At 42.5% G+C, this 22,750-nt stretch overlaps 1 protein-coding gene across 1 annotated transcript in view; it reads right to left on the reverse strand.

Moving 5' to 3' along the window:
- LOC126413075 (uncharacterized) overlaps window positions 1-22,750 on the reverse strand; it is a 183,049-nt gene that overhangs the window by 149,375 nt on the left and 10,924 nt on the right. The window contains exon 2 of the mRNA XM_050082972.1: window positions 21,762-21,895. Within this exon, the coding sequence (XP_049938929.1) occupies window positions 21,762-21,895 (134 nt within the window). The remainder of the gene's footprint in view (window positions 1-21,761; window positions 21,896-22,750) is intronic.

Raw genomic sequence — 22,750 nt, forward strand, 5'->3', positions numbered from 1 at the left:
CGGATGGCTCTTTTTGGTACACCCTGTATTTGTCTAGGTAACATATTTAAGTGATTTACAATGCAAGATCACAGGTTAGTGTAAACGCGAAATAAGCCACTACAAACGTGAAAAGCTGGTACATTAATAACCAACGTAACCGCCAGAATGTTGAATGCAAGCATGCAGACATGCTTGCATTGTGTTGTACAGGTGCAAGCTGTCATCTTGTGGAATGGAGCTCCATGCCTGCTGCATTTGGTAGTTCAGTACAGGGGTGGTCAATGCTGGCTGTGGATGACACTAGAGTTGTCGTCCGATGCTGTCCCATATGTGTTCGATTGGAGACAGATCTGGTGATCGAGTAGGCCGAGGCAACATGTCGACACTCTGTAGAGGATGTACGATTACGACAGCGGTATCTGTGCGAGTGTTATCCTGTTGGAAAACACCCCCTAGAATGCTGACCCAAGAATGGCACCAAACTGATGTACAAATTTGCAGTCAGGGAACGTGGAATAACCAGGAGAGTGCTTCTGCTGTCTAACGAATCGCGCCCCAGACAATAACTCCATGTGTAGATCCAGTGCGTCTAGCATGCACACAGGTTGGCTGCAGGCCCCCTACTGGTCTGCTTCTAATCAACACATGGGCATCAGTGTCAGCGTAGCAGAACCAGCTTTCCCCATAAAACACAACAGAGCTTCACCTTGCCCTCCAGTGAGCTCTCGCTTAACACCACTGTAGTCGCAAATGGCGGTGGTTTGGGGTCAGTGGAATTCATGCTGCAGGGCGTCTGGCTCGCGGCTGTCCTTAAGGTAACCGATGTAACAGTTTGTTGGTCACGGTGGTGCCAAATGCTGATGTAGATACAGTAGGACGCGCAAGAGGCATAAACCCAACACGATGGTCTTCCCCCTCGGTAGTGACAAATGGCCGCCCGGGATCCAGTCTTGTTGCGACCGTACAAATGGTTCAAATGGCTCTGAGCACTATGGGACTTAACTTCTGAGGTCATCAGTCCCCCAGAACTTAGAACTACTTAAACCTAACTAACCTAAGGACATCACACGCATCCATGCCCGAGGCAGGATTCGAACCTGCGACCGTAGCGGTCGCGCGGTTCCAGACTGTAGCGCCTAGAACCGCTCGGCCACCCTGGCCGGCTACGACCGTACATTCCCATCACCACCGCTGCCAGCAATCATGTACAGTGACTACATTCCTGCCAACCTTCCTGCAATATTAGCGAAGGAACATCCAGCTTACACTATTACACCACCTCGTTCAACGTCAGTGAGGTATTGATGATGCTGTCTTTGTCGCTTTAAAGGCATTCTTGACTAAAATCAAGTCGGTACGTCCAATTTCAAAGGTAACTAACGCTCACCAGCATTATGGCGTGTATTTAAAGCAAACCTGATTTGCATCCTTATAGTGCTGCTACTAGAGCCGTTCTTATAGGATTGGCGAAAAAGTGAGTAGAAATCATCTTCCAGATGTAGAAACACGCCTACCAACTTTCTATTATGTCACATAACTCCTTTTTCGTGCTGCTTTTTTTTCTGAGTATAGTCAGAAATTTATTTGTAACTAGCGTCATGTTCCGGCTTTAAACAGATAGCACTGAGATCCTATGGCCAGTCGACATGTGCCTTGTAGGGGCGATTTTGTGGACAGACTACTGCTTAGAGTTAGGGTTAAAAGTCAGAGGAAAATATTAGGTAATCAAATTTTATCAGTTTCATATAACTTAAACGTTTACATAGAACTTGCTAGGAAAGTTCTCAGAAGGCATGAATGTTATCTGACAGTTTTAATGCTGCTGAGAGCAGCGAGCTACCAAATTGCCCCGGCTGCGCCACAAGTTACATTACTGTTGAATATTGCTGGCAGATCAAAACTGCGTGTCGGACCAAGAATCTAACTCATGACAACTCAGGACCTTTGCCTTTCGTGGGCAAGCGTTCTACCGACTGAGCTATCCAAGCGCGTCCCACAACGACCAGTCCTCACAGCTTTACATCCGCCAACCCCCATCTTCCACTTTCCAAACTTTAGAGAAGCTCTCCTGCGAACCTTGAAAGAATAGCACTCCTGCACACTGTTTTGCTCTGCCCAGGAACTTTCATATCAGCAGGCACTCCACTGCAGAGAGAAAAAATTGCATTCGGGATACGTTACCGCTCGCTTCCTCCTGCAGTGCTCTTTACTTCCATTAAACTAGGGTCGGCCACACTGTGCCAAACCGCCCACCTGCCGAGTGTGCGAGCTGTGCTCGGGCCGAGGCTCGGCCTGTCTCGGCTTTGCTCAGCCCTTCTCGGAAGTACCGATCGGGACAACTCCCTTCATTTCAGCAGAATCGTAATGTCAGCGCCATTTTCCCTTCGCTGTTTGCTCGTGGTATGAAAGACATTCGCAGGTCCAGTGGCTGTCTGCATAAAAAGAGGCGATAGAGCGGTCTATCGCCAAAGGCCTTTACAATTGAATGTAAATGACAAAAAAGAGGGATGAGAATTCTCAGTATGTATTATGGAGTCACATAATCGACGAGTACTACAGATTTCATCTGTTCATTCTCTCAGCGACAGCACTGGTACCGAAACGGAAGATAACAGAGAGAAGGCCGAAATACTGAATTCGGTCTTCCAAAGTTGTTTCACCGTGGAAGACCGTAACACTGTCCCTCCTTTCAATCGTCGTGCGAACGTCGAAATGGCAGATACTGAGATAATCGATCGCGGAATTGAAAAGCAGCTACAATCGCTTAGTAGTGGGAAGGCGTGGCCGGCCGATGTGGACGAGCGGTTCTAGGCGCTTCAGTCTGGAACCGCGCGACCGCTACGGTCGCAGGTTCGAATCCTGCCTCGGGCATGGATGTGTGTGATGTCCTTAGGTTAGTTAGGTATAAGTAGGTCTAAGTTGTAGGGGATTGATGACCACAGATATTAAGTCCCATAGCGCTCAGAGCCATTTGAACCATTCTGGAAAGCGTCAGGTCCAGATGAGATACCAATAAGATTCTATACAGATTATCCGAAAGAACTTATTCCCCTTCTAGCAGTAATTTATCGTAGATCGCTTGCGCAACGAAAGGTGCCTAACGACTGGAAAAAAGCGCAGGTCATTCCCGTTTTCAAGAAAGGCCGTAAGACATATCAATATTGTTGACGTCCAACTGTTGTAGAATTATGGAACACTGTTTATGCTAAAAAATTACGACATTTTTGGAAAATGATCATCTCCTCAAAAAAAATCAACATGGATTCCGCAAACAGAGATCCTGCGAAACTCAACTCGCTCTGTTCCTCCAGGAGATCCACAGCGCAGTGGTCAACGGCAGTCAGGTTGATGCCGTGTTCCTTGATTTCAGTAAGGTGTTTGAAACCATCTCGCGGTGCCATTTAATGAAAAAATAAGATCTTACGGAGTATCGGAGCAGACTTGCGATTGGATTCAAGACTTTCTTGCAGACAGAACTCAACATGTCGCTCTTAACGGAACAAAATCGAAGGGTGTAAAGGTAACATCAGGAGTACCACAGGGAAGTGTGATAGGACCGTTGCTGTTTGCAGTATATACAGGGTGAGTCACTAACTATTGCCACCAAGAATAACTCCGAAAGTGTGATAGGAAATGAAAAGTTTGTGGGGCAAAAGTTGCATGGGACAACGGGGGCCATAATATGACGTTAGTTTTTTGTTGCTAGATGGGATCGCTTCAGAGAGATGGAGGTCAACTTTGTTTTTTTTTTTTAATGGGATACTATAGTTTGGTATTTCCTTTCTGATAGCAGCTATCGAGACGAGATGTGTAATCGTAAGGTCTTTCAAGGCCAACGAAGTTCACAAAGTTCCGTTTACAGAAGGTGTTCGAAGTGATGACCATTGGTATCAATGCAGTACCGTAATTTTCTTATCATAGATTGAGTGGTATTCCCTATCACCTAGCCTTCAGATTGCCAAGTGGGGTCAGACGAGACTGCAAAGCTATATATGTTCTTATTTTCACGTGAAACGGGAAATCATACTTAATGACACGTTTTGTTGTTGTCAGGTACGCTCCATTTCCTCATGTCACTTGTGTTGGTTACATAACTAAGCGATAAGGATGAAAATAATATTTATTTTTATTGAGTGGGGTTCTCAGTATCACGGACGTACGACGTTAACGATAGAAGTGGCAGTACAGTTTTGGAAATGACAAAAGATATGGAAATTTAGAAGGAATATTTTGAGGAGCTTTTAAATGATGAAGATGGAAGTACGGAAATGGGGGAGCAACATAAACATCAAAACAGAGAATCCCTAGCTGCACCGCGGATGATGTATTATTAATTGCTGAAACTCCAGATAATCCGGAAATACTGGCGAGAAAACTATTTTAAAAAGCCAAGGAAGTTGGATTAAAGGTAAATGAAGAGAAAATTCACGAGGATAGAGAGAAGATACAAAGCAAAAACGCAGGAAACCATACAGATTAATGACCAAGTGTTTGAAGAAGTAGAAGAGTTTAAATAGTCGAGGGTTAGAGTAAATAATAAAAATTACTGAAATACAGGAAACAGAAATGCGGCATACAGAGCGTCATATTTATTCAACAAACTGTTTTCATCCAAAATTTTACCAACAGGAATCAAAATAAGGACATATCAACCTATTATCAGGCAAGTATTCCTAAATGGAGCAGAAATCTGGAGAACAAATAAGGATAGAGAGAAAGATAAAGATTTTCAAAAATAAAATCCTGTAGAAGGTGTTTGGACCAATTTGTGAGGGAGAAGAATAATAATAAAAAAAAAACACGAATCTTAGGGAGGTATATAATGAACCAGATACCGTCGCGGAAGCCAAGATAAGGAGGCTGAGATGGACTGGGTACGTCTACAGAAGAGAGGAGGGATAAAAATTGAGAGAAGTGTCGGGGAAGAAACCCGAACGGCGAAGACCTTTAGGCAAAAACAAAATAAGATGGAGAGGCCAGCTGGCCAGGTATCTTCAGATATTTGGAGCAAGGGAGGAAGATGCCAAGGACAGAACGGTGTGGAGGAGACTACTTGACGAAGCTAAATACCGGTTCGTGGGACCAAGAGAGTAAGAGTAACTACGAGTGGGCCTCTGTTTACCCATTTCGTAGTCGGCGTTATACAAAAAGTTCTTTATCAGGATAGGATTTCTTTTCCTTCCTTTGGTAATAATCAGGCCACTAATAATCATTTCAGTATGTCCATTGCTGGCAGCATAAACAGTCATAGATTTGTCTGATTTCGTTTAGTTGATTACTCAGCATTGTTGTGAGAGGTAACAAGTGCAGTTCGTGTCAGTGAAATAAAAAAGTAAGAAAGGGATCGTGACAGGGATCTAAATAACCAAGAGCATCTTAGAGAAGTAATTTCCGTGATACAGAATGTTAGTGTCTGTGAAGAACAAAATAGAGACAATAAATCAGAATCATCAGAAAATGTGAATGTGTTAGACTAGGAAGAAGAAACAGCACATGAAACAGAAAGTTTTGATGAAGATGATATTGATAATATTGTTAGTAGTTAGTGTGGTCTTCAGTCCTGAGAATGATGCAGCTCTCCATGCTACTCTATCTTGTGCAAGCTTCTTCATCTCCCAGTACCTACCGCAACCTACATCCTTCCGAATCTGCTTAGTGTATTTATCTCTTGGTCTCCCTCTACGATTTTTACCCTCCACGCTGCCCTAAAATACTAAATTGGTGATCCCTCGATGTCTCAGAACATGTCCTACAAACCGATCCCTTCTTCTAGTCAAGTTGTGCCACAAACTTCTCTTCTCTCCAATCCTATTCAATACTTCCTCATTAGTTATGTGATCTACCCATGTAATCTTCATCATTCTTCTGTAGCACCACATTTCAAAAGCTTCTATTCTCTTCCTGTCCAAACTATTTATCGTCCATGTTTCACTTCCATACATGGCTATACTCCATACAATTCTTTCAAAAATGACTTCCTGACACTTAAATCTATACTCGATGTTAACAAATTTCTCTTCTTCAGAAACGCTTTCCTTCCCATTGCCAGTCTACATTTTACATCCTCTCTATTTCGACCGTCATCCGTTATTTTGCTCCCCAAATAGCAAAACTAATTTATTACTTTGAGTGTCTCATTTCCTAATCTAATTCCCTCAGCATCACCCGACTTAATTCGACTACATTCCATTATCCTCGTTTTGCTTTTGATGATGTTCATCTTATATCCTCCTTTCAAGACACTATCCATTACGTTCAACTGCTCTTCCAAGTCCTTTGCTGTCTCTGACAGAATTACAATGTCATCGGCGAACCTCAAAGTTTTTATTTCTTCTCCATGGATTTTAATACCTACCCCGAATTTTTCTTTTGTTTCCTTCACTGCTTGCTCAATATACGGATTGAATAACATCGGGGAGAGACTACAACCCTGTCTTACTCCCTTCCCAACCACTGCTTCCCTTTCATGTCCCTCGACTCTTATAACTGCCATCTGGTTTCTGTACAAATTGTAAATAGCCTTTCGCTCCCTGTATTTTACCCCTGCGACCTTCAGAATTTGAAAGAGAGTATTCCAGTCAACATTGTCAAAAGCTTTCTCTAAGTCTACAAATGCTAGAAACGTAGGTTTGCCCTTCCTTAATCTAGCTTCTAAGATAAGTCGTAGGGTCAGTATTGCCTCACGTGTTCCAACATTTCTACGGAATCCAATCTGATCTTCCCCGAGGTCGGCTTCTACCAGTTTTTCCATTCGCCTGCAAAGAATTCGCATCAGTATTTTGCAGCTGTGACTTATTAAACTGATAGTTCGGTAATTTTCACATCTGTCAACACCTGCTTTCTTTGGGATTGGAATTATTATATTCTTCTTGAAGTTTGAGGGTATTTCGCCTGTCTCATACATCTTGCTCACCAGTGGTAGAGTTTTGTTAGGACTGGCTCTTCCAGGGCCGTCAGTAGTTCTAATGGAATGATGTCTACTCCTGGGGCCTTGTTTCGACTCAGGTCATTCAGTGCTCTGTCAAACTCTTCACGCAGTATCGTATCTCCCATTTCATCTTCATCTACATCCTCTTCCATTTCCATAATATTGTCCTCAAGTACATCACCCTTGTATAGACCCTCTACACACTCCTTCCACCTTTGTACTATCTCTTCTTTGCTTAGAACTGGGTTTCCATCTGAGCTCTTGATGTTCATGCAAGTGGTTCTCTTATCCCCAAAGGTCTCTTTAATTTTCCTGTAGGCAGTATCTATCTTACCCCTAGAGAGATAAGCCTCTACATCCTTACATTTGTCCTCTAGCCATCCCTGCTTAGCCATTTTGCACTTCCTGTCGATCTCATTTTTGAGACGTTTGTATTCCTTTTTGCCTGCTTCATTTACTGCACTTTTATATTTTCTCCTTTCATCAATTAAATTCAATATTTCTTCTGTTACCCAAGGATTTCTACTAGCCCTCGTCTTTTTACCTTCTTGATCCACTGCTGCCTTCACTACTTCATCCCTCAGAGCTACCCATTCTTCTTCTACTGTATTTCTTTCCCCCATTCCTGTCAGTTGTTCCCTTATGCTCTCCCTGAAACTCTGTACAACCTCTGGTTTAGTCAGTTTATCCAGGTCCCATCTCCTTAAATTCCCATCTTTTTGCAGTTTCTTCAGTTTTAATCCACAGGTCCTAACCAATAGATTGTGGTCAGAGTCCACATCTGCCCCTGGAAATGTCTTACAATTTAAAACCTGGTTCCTAAATCTCTGTCTTACCATTATATAATCTATCTGAAACCTGTCGGTATCTCCAGGCTTCTTCCATGTATACAGCCTTCTTCTATGATTCTTGAACCAAGTGTTAGCTATGATTAAGTTGTGCTCTGTGCAAAATTCCACCAGGCGGCTTCCTCTTTCATTTCTTCACCTACTACGTTTCCTTCTCTCCCTGTTCCTACTACCGAATTCCAGTCACCCATGACTATTAAATGTTCGTCACCCTTCACTATCTGAATAATTTCTTTTATTTCATCATACATTTCTTCAATTTCTTCGTTATCTGCAAAGCTAGTTGGCATATAAACTTGTACTACTGTAGTAGGCGTGGGCTTCGCATCTATCTTTGCCACAATAATGCTTTCACTATGCTGTTTGTATTAGCTTACCCGCATTCCTATTTTCCTATTCATTATTTAACCTACTCCTTCATTACCCCTATTTGATTTTGTGTTCGTAACCCTGTAGTCACCTGACCAGAAGTCTTGTTCCTCCTGCCACCGAACTTCACTAATTCCCACTACCTGTCCTATTAAGGGATCTGACATTCCACGCTCCGATCCGTAGAACGCCAGTTTTCTTTCTTATTGATAATATAGCAACTGATAAAAATTATGTAAGTAAAAATGGAATAGCTTGGTCTATAAATCCAATAAAAGCCACGTGTTGAGCAATTCATAACTTTACTGACGGACTTAAGGAGCATCTAGTGCGATGGTTCCCAACTTGGGGGCAATTACTCCCTGAGGGATAAAGTGAACCTTTCTGAGGGGTTGAACCAAAATGGGTTCAGTGATGATTTAGTAACCATTCTAGATCAAACTTTTGGAAGTAATCACTATTATCACTATTATGTTGGGCTCCAATAAGTAATGCATTATTATCATGAAACATTTAACATCAACTGCTGGATAAAAGGCTCCTCTTGGTATTTCCAGGCATTACAATCTTCCACACTGCTAATCCCAGCTGCTCCCGCTTATTTTATATTGCTATCTACTTGCTTACCTTTCATTACATCCTTTTCTAAGCCTTCTGCTATTTCTTTGTATCCAGAATAGAACATCCTATGGCCATGTAACATCCCTCTTCCAGCCCACCTCCACTTTTGTCACCTCTGTCATAGTCACGTCTTTTGTTCCAGTCTGTTCTTTAGTAAAAAAAAAAAAATGGTTCAAATGGCTCTGAGCACTATGCGACTTAACTTCTGAGGTCATCAGTCCCCTAGAACTTAGAACTACTTAAACCTAACTAACCTAAGGACATCACACACACCCATGCCCGAGGCAGGATTCGAACCTGCGACCGTAGCAGCAGCGCGGTTCCAGACTAAAGCGCCTAGAACCGCTCGGCCACCCCGGCCGGCTGTTCCTTAGTCCATTTATTTGCTTTTCTGTTTCGCCTACTACTCTGCAACACGCATCTCTCCATTGACCGCTGGGCTGCCCTCTTATTTTGAATGGTCTTCGTATTAAAAAGTTCTTTCTCACTGTCGTGGAATAGTAAACCCGTTAACACAACTGTTTGAAAACGTTCAGTTTCACGGACAGGAAAAGCTTCATTTTAAAATTTTATTTACTTTATCAAGAGCATTTGACACCATTGTTACTCCTATTTATTTCTTTTGGTGTCCATCCAGAGGTAGCAGTTATCACTCGTAGTCATTAATAAATTGTAATGGCAACTATTTTTCTGATTTGGAGAACGGACAGGTAAATAGCTGTGTTCTCTAAGACCAGTTTCTGTGAATGAAAGAATATTTTCAGAGCGTGAAATTGGTGCGAAGCACAAATTCTTGAACCTCGAAGAGGCAACACACTCCAAAACATACTTCCCTGAAACAGCACTGATATGATTAGAAACTATCATTGGAAGAACCATTATAAATAATTTGTCACTTTATCTACAATATAATGCCTAATTAGATCCCAAATGTTGTTCGGGGATACTGGAAGTCATCTGATCTCGTTCAGGGATAATGGTCTCACAAAGGTCGGGAACCACTGAACTAGTGGAATTGAATCAGTAAGTGATGCTTTCAAGCTGTTGTTTAATGGCATTATTTTAAAAATTCTTGTGGATTGTACTAATAAAAAGGCACAGGCATATTATGAGGAATGGAACGTGAGATACCCAGAAAAGGAGAGACAATGATTGCCGACAGATCTTGATGAAAAGAACTCATTTTTACGGGTTCTGATAAGTGTGGGTGTTCTAAAAGGTAAACAGGAGTCTAGAGTTGTTGTGGACCACAAATCCTATCTCCAAAGGTGACATTTTCCTTGCTTCACTGTCTCAAACTCGATATCAGCAGTTATCTAGGTTCATCAGATTTGAGGACATCACCACAAGTAACGAAAGGAAATGAATGAAAAACTCGCTGCTATCAGAGATGTTTCCACACTGTTTGTCAACAACGCCAGATCTGATTACAATCCTCATTCGCATATTATAGTAAATGAACAATATATTCCTTTCTGGGGGATTGTCCGTTTGTTGCTTCGATGAAGTCAAACCCTGCTAAGTGCGGAGTGAAAGTATTGGCTTTGGTTGATGCCAGATAAAATTATGCACTGAACTTACAAGTATATACTGGAAAACAGGGGAATGCCCCAGAAAAAAATCAATGACGTAACGAGCTGTGTTAGAGGAGGTTATGGTATCACCAGTGATAATTTTTTGACGTCACTTCCACTTCAAATTGAACTTTCCGAAAGAAATTTGACTCTCCAGTAAACAATGAGGAAGGGTAAGCAATACATTTGAAGTTTTGTTGCCGAACTCTATCAAGAAGCTGTCATCTGTCTTCGGTTTTTACTAATGACGTTATCTTGGTGTCCTATGTTCCGAAGAAGAGTAATGCTATGGTTTTTCTTATCACCGTACATCATGACACGAAAGTAATACACTACACTGAATGTTACAAACCAGATATCATTTTGCATTATAACACCATCATTGCGGGTGACGATAAAATGGATAAGATGGTCAATGAATATTCCGTGAAAAGAAACACAGTATGGCCTTACGTCTAACTCTTCAACTTTGTCAAAACAGTGTGTCTGAATGCTCATATATTATGGAAGACAAAAAAAATCGTCACCTTTCAATTTCTATGCATGGGAGGAGAAATTTTCTGCTGAATCTTGGCAAGGAGTTAATCATACCACAAATCAACCGAAGACTTGAACGACCCTTAGGACTTACGAAGACGATAGTAACTGCAATGAAAAATCTTGTTTCAGAAACAGGAGCTACGAGAAAAGAAGATTGTGAACCTCTTCTAAAGTAGCTTTCAGAAAGAAGCCGGTGCATCTGTGTGCAAGAAAATTTGTCAGAAACTGTGTAGTGTATGGAGTGAGACGTGCGAAAAATGTATAGGCACAAGCAGGAAAAAATTACAGAAACTGTTTGTGTTCCATGCAGTGACAACATGACGTAGACAAATGCTTGTAAATTTGATAGCTTCTCTTTTTATTCAGTTTGTTCTCATTTTCTCATTTTTGTTTTGTTTCGATAGGAAACGTTTAGTTACGGTAACATTTTTTAAAGATATAATTCAATTTTTAAGTGTTTGTATGGAAGAGAGGAAAAATACTGAAACAGTTGCTACCTTAACCTTTGTACTCACAGCACTATGTCCTTAATTAATTGTTTAAATGTGTTATATTAACAAATAAAGCATATTTGTCATTTGATCATATTATTTCGTTACACTCTGTATTCATTTCTCTTCAAAGATCACTTTTATTGCATCCGGTCTCATTTGACTGCTCTTGGTAATTGCTATTGGTCCTGCAACTTGGCAGACTCAAGGCTAACTAAGTGCTGAGGTACTGCGGCGCACATAAAGAATATGTTAATTAAGTGAACTGATCGTTTCAAGGTGACAGAACTTTATGATAACTATCGTAAATTAGATGTCAGTAAATTTCTCTTTTCCAGAAAGTATTCTCTTGCAGTTGCTAGTCTGAATTTTGTACCGTCCGTCGTGAGTTATCTTGCTGCCAAAATAACAAAACTCATCCACTACTTTTATTTTCTCAGTTTCTAATCCAGTTCCCTCAACATCAGCTGAAATAATTTTACTACACTTCATTCCCCTGAATTACTTTTGTTGATTTCGTTTTATAACCTCTTTTCAAGGTACTATCTGCTCTGTTCAACAGCTCTTCCAAATCGATTTCCATCTCTGACATAATTATAATGTCATCATCAAACCATAAAGTTTATAAGTTCCTGTCTGTGAACTCTTTCAATTTTCTTGGTTACAGCCTCGTCTCACTCCTTCTCACTTACTACTTCCCTTTCATATTCTTCCCCTCTTTTGAATGCAATCAGTTGTAGATACGTACTAACGGATTCTTCTCGGGAAATAAAACGAGTAATATTTCCTTAGGCGGATGAAAAGTAAGAAAATTGTCGAAAAGTAGCTCTGAAACGAAGGTATTACTCGGGTGAATTCCCAAGAAAACTCCATCAATGCAGTTCGTTGAACAAGCCTGAAATCACACAAGTTGATAACCTTTCTCTTGTTTAAGCGTATCCTTGCTACCTTTTAAATTTCAAATTGTCGAAAGCTTTCTCTGTACCTACACATGCTGTAAATGTAGGTTTGCGTTTCTTGTGTCACGTAAAATAAGTCAGAGGTCAATGCTGCCTCGCGTGATGCTACATTTTTCCAGAACTCAACTGATAATCCCCAAAGTCAGCAGCTAGCAGTATTTCCGTTCTTCTGTAAATAATTCATATCAGTGTTTTGCAGCTATTATTTATTAAACTGATGATTTGGAAATGTTGAACCCTTCAGCCTTCTTTTTAATTATGTCATTCTTACTGAAGTCTGCTGGTATTTCGCCAATCTCATTTATTGAATATCAGGTGGAATAGTTTTCTCATGGTTGGTTCGTAAGATCCTTATCCTAGTAATTCTGATGTAATGTCGTCCAATCCAGGTTTTTGTTTCGACTTAGGTCTTTCATTTCTCTATTAGATTCTCCTAGCAATATTTTGCTTTCCTCTAACCATCGTTTATATTCTCTACCCTTTTCACAATGTTATCTTCAAGTTCTTTTCTTCTGTACACATCTCCTACACATCCCTTCCGTCTTTCAGCCTTCCCTTTTCTTAGAACTAGCTTGCCATCTGCACTCTTGATTCTGATACAGCTGTTTTTCTTTACTCTACCATTAGAGCAGTTTCACTTTTGAAATCTTTCTTTAAGTGTTGCAATATACATGGTGAGTACAAAGTCTTGCCCTGACTATAAAAATTTATTACAGAATAACCGCTTGACATAATAATATACATTTGATGCCGTTACATAGGTTAGTGTTACTAGTTTTTTTTTTAAAGACCACTTACGTTAGTAAACCTCAACGTGTGCTCCCTTGGTAGCTCGGAGACTGTTGAGGCGGTATTCCAGTCCCCCCCTCCCCCCCCCCCCCACCCCCCTCGGTGTTTCGTAACATGTGTTCTATCACAGTACCCACAGCAGCTTGTATCCTAGCCTTCAGTTTGTCGCGTCAGCAACTCGTGTGACGAAAACTCTGTCCTTGATATAGCATCAGAAAAAAAAGTAAAGGGGCGTAATGTCTGGAGAGCGGGGTGGCCAAGGTGTTGGACCGTTTCTTCCAATCCACCTATCCGGAAATGTTTCATCCAGGAAATCACGCACTATCAATTACACATACGATTTTAACCAACAATATTACATAACGACGATGCTATTTGCAGATGATCAAGTTCTAATATTGAATAGTGAAGGCGGACTACGGAGAGCAGTCCATGAACTATACAAAATATGTCAATATCAATACAAAAAACAAAAGCGAGACATGTGCACGTCGTATCTGAGGCGCGCGCGTGCGATACCAATGGTAGCCGCCCTGTGGTCGAGTCCCGTTGCTGGGTAACTGGTGGACGCGCTTTCGCAAAGAGGCAGCGATGTGGCACAATGTGCTGTTCGGCATTCGCTATTGCTGCGGACATATTAAACCTCCCATTGGGCTTATCATGGGGGCAGAAGCGGCAGCCTGGTCTGAGGATTGCTGGTGCTGAGACTCCTATCTGAATTCGCGCCAATAGCAGTCAGCCATTTGAAGGATGGAACCTGGCCTGGAATTTCTTCTCATTTGAAACCTTTTGAAATCTTTATGGCGAGCACCCGGCTCCACCACTGGGTAGCTATTTGAACTTGTTAAACAGGTGTCCCGAGCCGCTGTCACCCTGGTCATGTAGCACCACGCAAGTGTGTTTTCTGAGACGTGCATACATGCAGTATCTCGTCTCTGGCGAAGCAGGCTTCAACCGTAAAAAGTAGGTACGCATGTAAGTGAGGATCGTTTTGAAGACGCTGCAAGAACTATTGACTGAAAACGACATGAGGTCCGAAGTCAGCAGGAGTCAAAGCATCCATTTTCTGTGGATCGCAGGAGTGTAGCTGCATATCCCGTACCACTCGCCACGCAGTACTCCGAACAATTCATTTAACGTGCAACATTCACTAGAGCAAGCACTGCATTTTCTAAGTCGGGGAACCACGTAGTTTGTCATCCTCCACTGTCGTTGTTCTGTGATACCACTTGCTCCGCCCTGTCTCAATTGTTGGAACAGTCTTGGGAACAAGGTGTGAGCTACTGCACAGCCTTTCCGCTTCTCTGCTGCTTCCGTTTGCTTGCTCATATACGAAAAACCTATGTACATGTTCTGTCATTGGGTACAACTCCTTCTGGTTAGGGCCGATAGGCGTCAGTACTTCTACTTGTAAACACATACACTGTACACCAGGACTGCTAATGTCAGTATATAGGAGGGTAATCCCAAAAGTAAGGTTCAAATGGTTCAAATGGCTCTGAGCACTATGGGACTTAACATCTTAGGTCATCAGTCCCCGAGAACTTAGAACTACAGGGCTATTACAAATGATTGAAGCGATTTAATAAATTCACTGTAGCTCCATTCATTGACATATGGTCACGACACACTACAGATACGTAAAAAAACTCATAAAGTTTTGTTCGGCTGAAGCCGCACTTCAGGTTTCTGCCGCCAGAGCGCACGAGAGCGCAGTGAGACAAAATGGCGACAGGAGCCGAGAAAGTGTATGTCGTGCTTGAAATGCACTCACATCAGTGAGTCATAACAGTGCAACGACACTTCAGGACGAAGTTCAACAAAAATCCACCAACTGCTAACTCCATTCGGCGATGGCATGCGCAGTTTAAAGCTTCTGGATACCTCTGTAAGGGGAAATCAACGGGTCGGCCTGCAGTGAGCGAAGAAACGGTTGAACGCGTGCGGGCAAGTTCCACGCATAGTGATGTGAAAGATTCAGTGTTTAAACCTCCTCTACCAAGAAACGTGCAAGAACTGAGAGCTCGCATCAACGATGCTTTCGAACTCATTGATGGGGACATGCTGCGCCGAGTGTGGGAGGAACTTGATTATCGGCTTGATGTCTGCCGAATCCCTAAAGAGGCACATATCGAACATTTGTGAATGCCTAAAAAAACTTTTTGAGTTTTTGTATGTGTGAGCAAAGCATTGTGAAAATATCTCAAATCGCTTCAATCATTTGTAATAACCCTGTACTTAAACCTAACTAACCTAAGGACATCACACACATCCGCACCGAGCGAGGTGGCGCAGTGGTTAGCACACTGGACTCGCATTCGGGAGGACGACGGTTCAATCCCGCGTCCGGCAATCCTGATTTAGGTTTTCCGTGATTTCCCTAAATCGCTCCAGGCAAATGCCAGGATGGTTCCTCTGAAAGGGCACGGCCGACTTCCTTCCCAGTTCCTCCCTGATCCGACGAGACCGATGACCTCGCAGTTTGGTCTCTTCCCACAAACAACCCAACCCAGCCCCACACACATCCATGCCCGAGGCAGGATTCGAACCTGCGACCACAGCAGTCCCGCGGTTCCGGACTGAAGCGCCTAGAACCGCACGGCTACCGCGGCCGGCCCAAAAGTAAGGTCTCCTATTTTTTTTACAAGTACAGAACTGTGTTTGTGTGGCAGTTGGTCACACTGTTATGAAGAGTGTGTCACGGGCTATGTGTAAACATGTGCATGCCGTGCTGAGGCGCTCAGTCTTGGCTTTTCAGCCGTTGAGAATGGAGCTCCCGTTGGATGTTAACCCCCAAGTGCGAATTGCGCGCAGCTATTAGGTTTTTGAACGCAAAGGGCACTGCGCCGATTGAAATCCATCACCAACTGACGGAAGTGTACGGTGAGCCGTGCATGGATGTCAAAAATGTTCGTAAGTGGTGTAGAGAAAAATGGCTCTGAGCACTATGGGACTTAACATCAGGGGTCATCAGTCCCCTAGAACTTAGAACTACTTAAACCTAACTAACCTAACGACATTACACACATCCATGCCCGAGGCAGGATTCGAACCTGCGACCGTTGAGGTCGCGCGGTTCCAGACTAAAGCGCCTAGAACCGCTCGGCCACTCCGGCCATCTGGTGTAGAGAGTTTGGAGTAGGTCGGACCGAGATTCACGACGAACAAAGGAGCAGGAAACTGTCAATTCCTGAGGAGACAGTGTTAAAGGTTGAGCAAAGCATGCGTGAAGATCGGCAGATCAACCTGGATGATCTCTGCACGTTGGTTCCTGAGGTGTCGCGAAGCACCGCTCACAGAATTTTAACGAAAACATTGAACTACCGAAAGGTGTGCGAAAGATGGGTGCCACGCATGCTGACTGAGGACCACATGCGGCAACGAGTTGATGCTTCCCGTGCATTTCTTCACCGCCTTGCAGCCGAACAGGGCAACTTTCTGGACTCAATTGTCACGGCTGATGAAACCTGGGCATCCCACTTTAAACCTGAGACTAAGCAACAATCACGCCAGTGGCGGCATCCTTCTTCGCAAAAGACGCAGAAATTCAAACAAACACAGTCTGCCGGTAAAGTCATGACAACCGTTTTTTGGGATCGGAAAGGGGTATTGTTGGTCGACCGTATGCCCACTGGGACCACAATTAACGCTGACAGGTACTGTGAGACTCCGAAAAAACTCAAATGGGCAATTCAGAATCGGAGAAGAGGAATGTTGCGCAAGGGCGTACACATTCTCCATGACAACGCTCGCCCACACATCGCTCGGCAAACCGTTGCTCTCCTGCCACAGTTTCAGTGGAACATAATTACGCACCCACCCTATAGTCCTGACCTGACGCCCAGTGACTATCACATGTTCTCTAGGGTAGAAGAACATTTGGCCGGAAAAGCGATTCAACTCCGACGTCGAGGTTCATAACTTTCTGAACAGCATGGCCGCGAGCTGTCATGGGCATACAAAAACTGCCACAGCGTCTTCAAAAATGCATCGACAGAAATGGTGATCATGTCGAAAAATAGCTAAATATTCAAGCTGTAAACTGATTAGATTAGATTAGATTAGTACTTGTTCCATAGATCATGAATACGACACTTCGTAATGATGTGGAACGTGTCAGGTTAATAAAAGGTGTCTATACAAGATATTACATTAGACAAAATATTACATGACACTCAATACTTTTAATTTATTTATTTTATATATATATATATTGTGGGGTTGGGACATTACCCACTTACTATATCCAAAAATTCATCTAATGAGTAGAAGGAGTTGCCATTAAGAAATTCTTTTAATTTCCTTTTAAATGCTATATGGCTATCTGTCAGACTTTTGATGCTATTAGGTAAGTGACCAAAGACTTTTGTGGCAGCATAATTCACCCCCTTCTGAGCCAAAGTTAGTGTAGTAGTGAAGATCATCCTTTCTCCTAGTGTTGTAGCTATGTACACTGCTATTACTTTTGAATTCGTTCGGATTGTTAATAACAAATTTCATAAGTGAAATATATATATATATATATATATATATATATATATATATATATATATATATATTGAGAGGCTACAGTGAAGATTTCTTGCTCTTTAAATAAGTGTCTGCAGGATGATCTTGGATGAGCTCCAGAAATTGTTCTGATTACACGCTTTTGTCAAATGAACACTCTTTTACTCAATGATGAGTTACCCCAGCATATGATGCCATACGAAAGCAGAGAATGAAAATAGGCGTGGTAAGCTAATTTACTCAGATGTATATCGCCAAAATTTGCAATGACCCTAATAGCATAAGTAGCTGAACTCAAACGTTTCAGCAGATCCTCAGTGTGTTTTTTCCAGTTCAACCCCTCATCAATGCATACACCTAGAAATTTTGAATATTTTACCTTAGCTACCGATTTCTGATCGAAGTCTATATTTATTAATGGGGTCATTCCATTTACTGTGTGGAACTGTATATACTGTGTTTTGTCAAAGTTTAGTGAGAGCCTATTTTCAGAGAAACACTTAATGATTTTCTGAAAAACATCGTTTACAATTTCACCAGTTAATTATTGTCTGTCTTGTATCGTCGGCAAAAAATATCAGCTTTGCATCTTCGTGAATATAGAATGGCAAGTCATTAATATATATTAAGAACAGCAGAGGACCCAAGACCGAATCTTGCGGCACCCCATTCTTGATTGTTCCCCAGTTTGAGAAATCACCAGTTTTTTGCATATTATGTGAACTGTTTATTTCAACTTTCTGCACTCTTCCAGTTAGGTATGATTTAAATCGTTTGAGCACTGTCCCATTCATACCACAGTACTTGAGCTTATCTAGAAGTATTCCATGATTTACACAATCAAAAGCCTTTGATAGATCACAAAAAATCCCAATGGGTGACTTCCGGTTACTCAGAGCATTTAATATTTCATTAGTGAAAGTATATATAGCATTTTCCGTTGAGAAACCCTTCTGGAAACCAAACTGACATTTTGTTAAAACTTTATTTTTACAAAGGTGTGAAGCTACTCTACAATACATTACTTTTTCAAGAATTTTGGATAAGGCAGTCAGAAGAGAGACTGGGCGGTAGTTGTTGACATCAGTCGTATCCCCTTTTTTATGCAGAGGTTTAACAATGGCATACTTCAGTCTATCTGGGAAAATGCCCTGCTTCAGACAACTATTACATATGTGGCTAAGAATCCCACTTATTTCTTGGGAACAAGATTTTAGTATCCTGTTGGAAATGCCATCAATTCCATGTGAGCTTTTATTCTTGAGAGAGTTTATTATCTTCCTAATTTCAGAAGGAGAGGTGGGTGGTATTTCAATTGTGTCAAATGGTGTGGGTAAGGCCTCTCCCATTAACTGCCTTACTTCTTCTAATGAACATTTAGATCCTATTTTCTCTACATTTAAAAAATGATTATTCAAAATGTTTTCGACTTCCGGCTTGTTGTTTGTCAAGTTTCCATTCGCTTTGATGGTGATACCGTCATCCTGTACTCTTGGTTGACCTGCCTCCCTTGTAATAATATTCCAAATTGTTTTGATTTTGCTATCAGAGGTATTAATCTCAGACATGATGCACATGCTTCTGGACTTTTTAATAACCTTTCTTAATGTAGCACAGTAGTTTTTATAATATTTGGCTGTTTCTTGGTCATTACTCTTTCTTGTTGTTAGATACAGTTCCCTTTTGTGGTTACAAAATATTTTTATTCCTTTAGCAAGCCAAAGTTTTTTGCGTGGTTTCTTATAATTACATTTAACTACTTTCTTGGGGAAACAGTTTTCAAATTCTCTTACAAGTGTATCATGAAATAAGTTATATTTTAAATTAGCATCGGGTTCCTTGTACACCTCATCCCAGTCTAACAGCTGAAGGTTTTCTCTGAAATTTCTAATTGTTGAGTCGTTAATTGAACGCATAGCTTTGGAGGGTAGTTTTGAATTACTGAAAGGAGCTATGTCATATACTGTAACTAGCTGAGCATCATGATCAGAAAGCCCATTCTCAACAGGACAAAAATTTATGTTTTTAAACATACCTTGGTCTATAAAAGTGTTATCTATCAATGTGTTGCTGTCCTTTACTACCCGAGTAGGAAAATTAATGACTGATATCAAACTGAAAGAACCAAGCAAGACGTCCAGGTCATTTTTCCTATTACACATTGAAGTCCCCACAAATAATAGTTTGCTTTCCCCTATCTGACAGACAGCACAACAAGGCATCCAAGTTTTTCAGGAATAAATGAAAGTTTCCTGAAGGGGACCTATATACTGTTACAATTATAAAAGAGCCCTCCTTCAGTTTAAGTTGACAGGCACATGCTTCTATATGTTGCTGTAGACAAAACTTTTTTGTATCTAAGCTTTCTACACAGTGATAACTTTTGACATATATGGCAACTCCTCCTTCCACCTTATTCTCTCTACTCATATGTGCAGCTGGTTTATAACCACTGATATTTACCTTTTACGTATCAGACACAATGTGATGCTCAGACAGGCATAGTATATCTATTACATTATCAGATTCAATGTCATCTAAACAAACCAGTAACTCATCTACTTTATTCTTCAATCCAGGAATATTTTGGTGAAAAATGGTAACATTATTTTTTACTTTCCTTTTGTGAGAATCTCGTTTTTTCTTTAATCCACCAATATTGTGGTTAAATACAGTAACATTATTATTTACTTTCCTGTTGTGAGAATTTTGTGAGTTTTGAACCTCTTCAGCACCTGCCTGCCTGAACTTCTCATTGGACACTGATATTAGTCTAAAAAAGAGGTACATCCATGAGTACTAGTGTCCCCCCTTATGGATTTCGCTAACAACCGTGCCAGTTTTCCCTTCCCTTTCCTATTGAGATGTAGGCCATGCCTTGTGAAATCCCCCCTATCAATAGCCTCGACAGGAACCAATCCAATGTCTGACAGAGTGGCCGCCCTACGCAACTGATCCAACTCCATATGATGTAAACCATTGCAGAAATAAACAGGTCTGCGTATTTATATATAAAAAAGGATACCTTACTTTTGAGATTACCCTCGTAGTACGCCATCAATCTCTACATCTAAGTGCTCGTTGGTTTTCTCTAGCGTGCAATCTTAGCAACAACATTACTGGTACATACAAAACTAGGCACATTAATGTGACCACCGCCTATGGCCGGCAACAACCTGCAACAACCACTCACATTAGCTGTGAAGAGTGTATAAAGTGTGTCGGGGGGGGGGGGGGGGGGGGGACGCGGAAAATAGTGCAGTCGTTGTTGTAATACAGAAACGGAGTGATTTATCTGACGACCAAGAGAGCACGGTCACTGGCTTTCAGTCAGAGAGGGAAGCATTCTCGAAACGGCCAAGTTTGTAAACTGTTCGCGTGCTGCCATGGACAAAGTATCCCATGCATGCCAAATGGCGCTGAGGCAGATGTGTCGCACCACGACTGCTGCGTAGAAGTGAATGGCCGAACAGACGTGCAACTGCTGAGCAACTGAACGCCCAAGTGGCTACCAACAGTGTCTCCTCTACGACCGTTCTGCGAACTTTGCTATATATGAGCCTCTGCAGCAGGCATCTGGTTTATGCATCTATTCTGCCTGTTGTTCATGGGCGACGAAGGCTGGAATACCGCAAATGGAAAACCAGTAAGGGGCGACAGGTGACCTTTTCAGGTGAATCGCGTTTGATGCTCCATCGGACAGATGGCCGTTGGCATGTACGGCGTGGGACGTCTGAAAGCAACGTGTCGTCGGCCGGAGGACGGATCGTTAGGGTCTGGGGAATGTTTCGTGGCATCTCATGTGTGATCTCGTCATTGTGGAAAGCACAATAGTATTTGTCTATCCTTGGGGACCACATCGTCAGAGGTATCAGAACGATTTTCTCTTCGACTAGGTCGTTTCCGGACCAGGGCTCCTTAGTTCTAATTGATATGTTTACCCTTCCCCATCATCCCATATTCCGAAAGATATTCATCGGAAAAAAATGCGTGACTCAAGAAGAAGAAAAGATTAGTCATTCACGACGATAATACTCCAGCTCACAGCGCCCAGGTCGTGAGCAACTGCATACGGGAGGCAAGAATCGACTGAATGGGAGGAAGACTGCAGACACAGTGGGGGCCAGAGAACTGTAGAGAAGTGAAGTCACCTGTCGAAGGCGATGCGGTAGAGGCGAGCGAGGCGCGCCTCGAGCTCCCGCAGCGTGGGCGGCGGCCGGCCAGGGGGCTGCTTGACCACGGTGAGCAGCCAGTAGCGCTGCTCCGCCGTCCAGCCGGGGTCGGGCTCCGTGGGCGCGGGCGGCGGGGGCGGCGGCGCAGAGCTGGAGGGGCCGCCCGGCGCCAGCGTCGGCGTAGGGCGGATGCTCGTCGCTGGCTGATCACACCACAAGCGTTTCAACACTTTCTTCACTTCACCTTATCAGGGCGTTCAGGACCTCTCTTTACATCACAGTAAGATTTTACACAAATCGTACCTTTTATGTCTTAGTTACTAAAGAAACGACAATAACAATTGTTTCCATACACACAATAAAAATGAATGTATATATTCGTGTATATTAATGTATGTATGTTCCACATCTCCTCCTAAACAATGAACAAATTTCAGCCACACTTGTCATACGTGTCGCTTATTGTCTGGAAAGATTCGCAGTTGGGGTAAGAACAATCTACTCATCAAAGAGGCGTGGGTGAGGGTGAAAAAGCAGTGTAGCTCACTACTCTGTCTCAGTAACTGCCGCTCGAGCCCAGCCGCGCTGTCTAACGCGCTGCTTCCCGAGCAGGAAGGCGTGCCAGTCCCCGGAACGAATCCGCCCAGCGGATTAGTGTCGAGGGCCAGTGTTCCGGCCAGACTGTGGATGGTTTTTAATGCGGATTTCCATCTGCCTCGGCGAATGTGGGTTGGTTCCTCATATTCCGCCTCAGTTACATTTTGTCGGCGATTGCTGCACTGTCTCCACGTACGCATACACCATAATTACTCTACCATGCAGACGTTTGGGGTTACCCTTGTCTGGTATGAGACGTTCCTGGGGGGGGGTCCACTAGGGGCCGAACCGAACAGTAACCCTGGTTTCGGTGTGGGGCGGTGGTGGGGTGAGGTGACTACTGTAACCTATTATGCGGGCTACGGCGTGGA

The sequence above is a fragment of the Schistocerca serialis genome, chromosome 7 (assembly GCF_023864345.2).
Source record: "Schistocerca serialis cubense isolate TAMUIC-IGC-003099 chromosome 7, iqSchSeri2.2, whole genome shotgun sequence".
Taxonomy (NCBI): domain Eukaryota; kingdom Metazoa; phylum Arthropoda; class Insecta; order Orthoptera; family Acrididae; genus Schistocerca; species Schistocerca serialis.